Here is a 5,018-nt window from a genome sequence, read left to right as displayed (position 1 = left end):
TCTTTTCATTCTTCCTATTTTTCCTGCCGCCGCCTCCTTCTTTTCCCCTTCTTCTTCCTCTTCCTGCCGCCGCCACCCTCCTCCATGGCTGTCTCCCTCTCTCACCTGCTGCTCCCCGTCGTCGTGCCTCCCCTCGCGCCCTCCATCTCCCCTCTCCACCTCGGCCGAGCCGCCTCTCCCGTCGCCGCGCACCTCCCCTCACTCCACGCAACCACCGCGCCGCCCAAGCTCCGCGCGCGCCTCCCGCTCCCCTCGCCTTTCCGCTCCGCCTCCCCCTTCACCAAGCACGGCGCCGCCCGACCGTGCCTCTTCGCCTCGCTCCACGCCGTCGCCCGCGCCCCCTCGTCTCGCCGGCGACCGCCCCTTCGCGAGCTCCGCCGCCACCACCTCGCCTCGCGTCCGGCGCCTCCCCTTGTTCCTGGCCGCGTCGCCCGCCTGCCCGCACCTCCACCTCACCGGCGCCGCCTCTCCCCGTCGGCCGCGCGCGCGCCTCCCTTCCTCCTCTGCTCCGCCCGCGCCTGCTGCTCGCCCTGGCCGCCTCGCTGTTCTGCCTCACCGGCCCGAGCTCCTCCGGCCTCCTCTGCTGCCGTCGCCCGAACCCCTCCCTTGCTCCTCGCCTCCGCATCGTCTCCAAGCCAGCAAGCCCAGGCCGTAGGCCCAGCTCCCTCCTCCTTGGCCCATCTCCTCCAGCCCGCAGGCCCAAGACAAGCAAGCCCGTGCCCCTTTGTTTTTTTTTGTTTTTTTTTCTGAAATTGCTTGAAACCTGACGTGTGGGCCCTGCTGGTCAGCGCCTCCATGTGCTTGCTGCTGTGCTGATGTTGCCGCCGCTCCGCGTGTGCTTCGCCGTGCCGCTGCCCAAGACCTTGCCGTGCGCCGCGAAGACCGACGAACCCCGGAGTCGGAGCCATGAACGACTACGTCGCCTACGTGTACAACTACTTCGCCTACGACAACTACATCGCCCAGGTGTGCGACTACTTCCTCTACTTCGTCTACATCGCGACGCCGCAACGAGTCCAAGGTATAACGAGCGACCGTTTTGTGGCGTAGACGTAGGTTGTGATATTGAAATGCATGTGTTGTATGAGATGACCGTGGTTGTATCGATAATATTAGTTGCAGGTACGTCGTTGCCACCGGCGTGTGCAACCCCGTTCGACTCGTTTGTTTGGTGTGTTGTTCCTGTTTTAAAGCATGCATTGCACCTATTCATGTCATTGTCATGCATCCTAATACAACTATAACATTGTTGTGTGTAATTGATCAATTAAACTCTATTTCCTGCATATAGAGTTGTATAGATGCTAGGTGTAGAGTATTTAACTTGGTAATTGTAAATCGGATTTACTATCGGAATACTTAATATGTCATGCATCATCCCTTTGTCATGCATCATTCTTTGATTGCGCATATTAACCACCCCGTGTATCTTGTATGCTTATACTTTCCTTTTATGTGGTGGATTTGCTTCTTCCTCGCTAGTCTTTGATTCCTACGACGACGACTACACTTTGTTCTTCTTCCAGGATTCTTGCTCAATTCCGGGCAATTGAGTACTCCAGGCAAGCAGCCATTCCTTGACCATGTTGATTATACGTATTGCCTCTCCCTCAATCTTGCATTAAGTTACGATCTCAGTCTTGACACGATGCCTCTAGGATTGCATAGCTTTTTAGTCAGCTCTACTCAAATGCCTTTGTCTTGTTACTTGTCCTATTACCATGCCACATGTTTGTTTGTTGCCCTTCTTTGTCAGTAGATGTCATGCTTAGTTGCGAGTCTAGTGTCCTTATATCTGGGGTTCCACAATTACTACATCCACATGGACTTCCTGTATTTAAATTACAAATATTAAACTGTGATATGATATTAAACTGTAACAAGGCAACGATGGGAGGCCGTGCTAACGCATTGGTGTTTTGTTCCATTGGCGCCGACCTAAGGACTAAGTTCTCGCTTTCGTCGACTCAAGAAACTTCGCGCTAACCGCTCGTGGGAGAATATATGGGTTCCCCCTCGGCTTATTACTCGTTTCATAGCTCTTTCAGGGGCCACATAGTTCGGGCCTTCCATTTAGCATATCGCATATACACTGGTGTTGTCTTTGGAGACTTGTTCGTGACTTTGCATACATATAGGACTGCGGCACACGTTTGGAGTGGTCATTCAGCGGGCACTGAACCACTACCAGCCGTTCCCGCAACTCTTGAGTTCGTACGACGCTTCGGCCGGGCTCTCGTTTTGGATTAGACTCAGTTGGGTGGTTCCCTGGATTAGTTGTGGGGCTTGGAAATGTCGTATCGCCCAATCTTGCCGACACACGTCTTTGTGTGTTCCTACTCGAGTGGCAATAAGGGTTGGACGAATGTGTACGGGTAAATTGGCACACCCTGCAGGGATAAATTTTTCGGAAAGCCGTGTCCGTGGTCATGGACGACTTGGTTGGTCATTACTTGATCATAGAGAACTTAATCAACTTAATCTCAACAACTTGAGTAGTAATTAGTCTTAATCATGGATATGCTCAAAACTGCTTAATTGTGAGTTTCCTTTGGATTGCTTCCTCACAGGGTGTTGAAGGGTGATATGAGGATTGTGTTGTTTGGTGTTTAGTAAATAAGTTAATCACCTCACCTAGTAGACGCTTCTCATCCTCTCATTAGACGTTGTTGTTAGTGTGTCTCTCCAGATATATTACTGCTGCATAACCCCACCATATTATCCATCCTTTGAGACTTGTTGCATATCTAGTTTAGATCTCCCGTAAGTCTTGCGAGTACTTTGTACTCATGTTTTCTTCAGAGGTTCCAGCAGAGCAGGTGAGCCGCTAGCTTCTTCATGGAGCACGACGTTGGATTCGATGTTTAGCCAGGAGATCCAGATCAGGGTTCTGAAACTCGTGGCGGGTTTCCTTCCAGCTTCAAGCCTCTTCAGGCCATGCTGTATTCTTGTCCGTACTCAGGCATAGTTCGACTTCCGCTGATGTAATGTTGGGACATGTGTCCTCTCTTTGTAATATTTGTTATTCTGCTCCTTGTATGAGCTTTGTAATTACTCTCTTCTGTAGTTTGGTAATGATATTCATGTTGCAAAATCCTGCGATGAGCACATCAATGCATGTATGTATTGAAGTGTTTATCGTAGGTTAAGAACCTGAGACTTGAATTATGCAAAGGTTAGCAAATTTGGGGCTAAATTGCATAATTCCGGTCCCAGGGTCTTACAGGACGAAGCCCCTTTAATTAGCCTCAAAATCTAACCATTACGACCAATTTCAGTTAGACCAGTACTTGGGAGGAGGCAGACCAGAAGTTCTAGAAGGTAGAACTTCTGCCCTCCTACCGGCCTCCTACCGCTATACGCAGTTGGATTCCAATAGCGTTACAGTACCTGACCAGTACCTGGGCAGAAGTTCTGCCCACCGGAACCTCCTCTTAATTAGGCGGTAGTACCGGCTAAAACTGAAATTGTCTGGCAAACTTAGCAGGATTAAAGCAACTCTCAACACAAAACTGGGTTTAGGCTTTAAGAGGGTGCAATCTAGTAGATTTGTGTACGTGAAGTTGATTCACCCAAACCTTTCCCAAATGGACTCTCTCTTTATAGTACAGATTTTCCTACGACTCAATAAAATAAAAAGGCGTAAATCCTTATACGCTTTTTTTCTTTTTGAGGGCGATGAATCGTGTCACAACACTAGTTATCAAATCTGAAAACACTTGGCGCACGATTAGTCCACAAGTTATGTTGTCATTAACACCAAAACACATTAGGGATCGAAATGCCCTTTCATTGCGTACAAATCTTCTATATCTAAGTAGAAGAAACTCACTATTTGATTTCTCTTAATATGCAAGCATGCCACATCATCATACCATTAATTTGTTCACACTTATTTAGTTGAAAACTCATAATTTTTGCACATGCATGCATGCTGTTTTCATCGAGCTATTTTTATTAAGTGAAGAATTTATAATCCATCATACAATTTCATTATACATTTTCACTGGATACTCTTTGTTGCTATTTTTTCACTCATGTATGTTTTTAACAAAATGGGCTCACGTATGTTAACTAAAAATTTCCTCAAGAAGGCGTGGGTTTCGTCTAGTTCTACAAACACACAAGAAATAAAATATCTTGTCCGGATATAGAGCAGGATCGTATCGTATCTTTTTCGAGGGCAGGGTCCAGGTTTACAAATTCAGTGCCCACGGACCGGTGGGCCCAGCACGACCCTGGCGGACCCCACCTCAAGCAACACAAGCCAGCAAAGCGAGGCTGTTTTCTCCGTTTCCGAGAGAGCAACAAAGCGAGCCCGTTTGAGATGGTGCATTGGACGTTGGTGCTTGGCTGCTGGCGCCACCTTCCTTTACCTCACACACATCGCATTCTCTCCTCGTCTGTATCATTTTATAATACGGAAAACGGTCCTTATCTCTTGTCCTCAACAGTATCAAACGGAAGCGTTAATACCTTTTGTTTGTGTTGATAAATTCGTACTACGGAGTGTACTATTTTCAGCATCTGCAAAGAGTTCAAACTGGCCACTCCGGTTTCTATTTCCCGGGCGGCACCGAGCGCAACAACAGGCAGCACAGCGTCCCGTCCAACTCAACAATCCACACTCTCGGCTAGCCGCCCACGTAGACCCCGTTGCCAGAGAAGCAAAGCAGTGTCCCGTTGCTGTTTGCACATGCACGGGAGATTTCGAATTTCCTGTGCAGGCCCCGGTCTATGCTTAAGTCACAGGAGAAGCAACTTGGAGATTTTTTTTTTGAAAATTGTCTCTCCTTTTTTTTGCGAAGAAAATGAATAGCTGTCCCGAAACACCACTACTGGCGCCAGGTTCACACGTATCCAGTAGTAATAATAAGTGGAAAGCAACGGACACTTATTTTCTTGCCACGAAAGGGAGATGTGTCCGATTTTGCAAATCGTGACTAGTGGTTAGGAGTCGAGACAGGAACTGATCCTGCTTCACCTCACCCTGTGCGGAAATTTCAGACAGCGTGAGA

At 48.4% G+C, this 5,018-nt stretch overlaps 1 protein-coding gene across 3 annotated transcripts; it reads left to right on the top strand.

Annotated features, from left to right (window-relative positions):
- LOC112270134 (serine/arginine repetitive matrix protein 1-like) lies at positions 1–2,859 on the top strand. 3 transcript variants are annotated; one of them, XM_024457876.1, is made up of 3 exons: positions 1–708; positions 789–966; positions 2,803–2,859. In XM_024457876.1, exons 1-3 carry the CDS (start codon positions 85–87, stop codon positions 2,829–2,831), a joined length of 831 nt encoding a protein of 276 aa, XP_024313644.1. In that variant the 5' UTR covers positions 1–84; the 3' UTR covers positions 2,832–2,859. The 3 variants fall into 3 exon arrangements, with proteins under 3 accessions (XP_024313644.1, XP_024313643.1, XP_024313642.1); XM_024457875.1 differs by lacking the exon at positions 2,803–2,859 and adding an exon at positions 1,483–1,542 and having other exon boundaries at positions 789–1,021; XM_024457874.1 differs by lacking the exon at positions 2,803–2,859 and having other exon boundaries at positions 789–1,420.
- Positions 2,860–5,018: the final 2,159 nt, after the last annotated feature.

This window comes from Brachypodium distachyon, chromosome 1 (genome assembly GCF_000005505.3).
Source record: "Brachypodium distachyon strain Bd21 chromosome 1, Brachypodium_distachyon_v3.0, whole genome shotgun sequence".
In the NCBI taxonomy this organism is placed as follows: Eukaryota; Viridiplantae; Streptophyta; class Magnoliopsida; order Poales; family Poaceae; genus Brachypodium; species Brachypodium distachyon.
The sequence above is the reverse complement of the archived record's forward strand: the minus strand, read 5'-3'. Positions and strand labels throughout refer to the sequence as shown.

Excerpts from the sequence above, each read along its gene's own strand:
- LOC112270134 (XM_024457874.1), top strand. The coding sequence starts at position 85 with ATGGCTGTCTCCCTCTCTCACCTGCTGCTCCCCGTCGTCGTGCCTCCC. Across the intron at positions 709-788 it reads AGCCCGCAGGCCCAAGACAA|CGCCTCCATGTGCTTGCTGC; the intron begins GCAAGCCCGTGC and ends CCTGCTGGTCAG.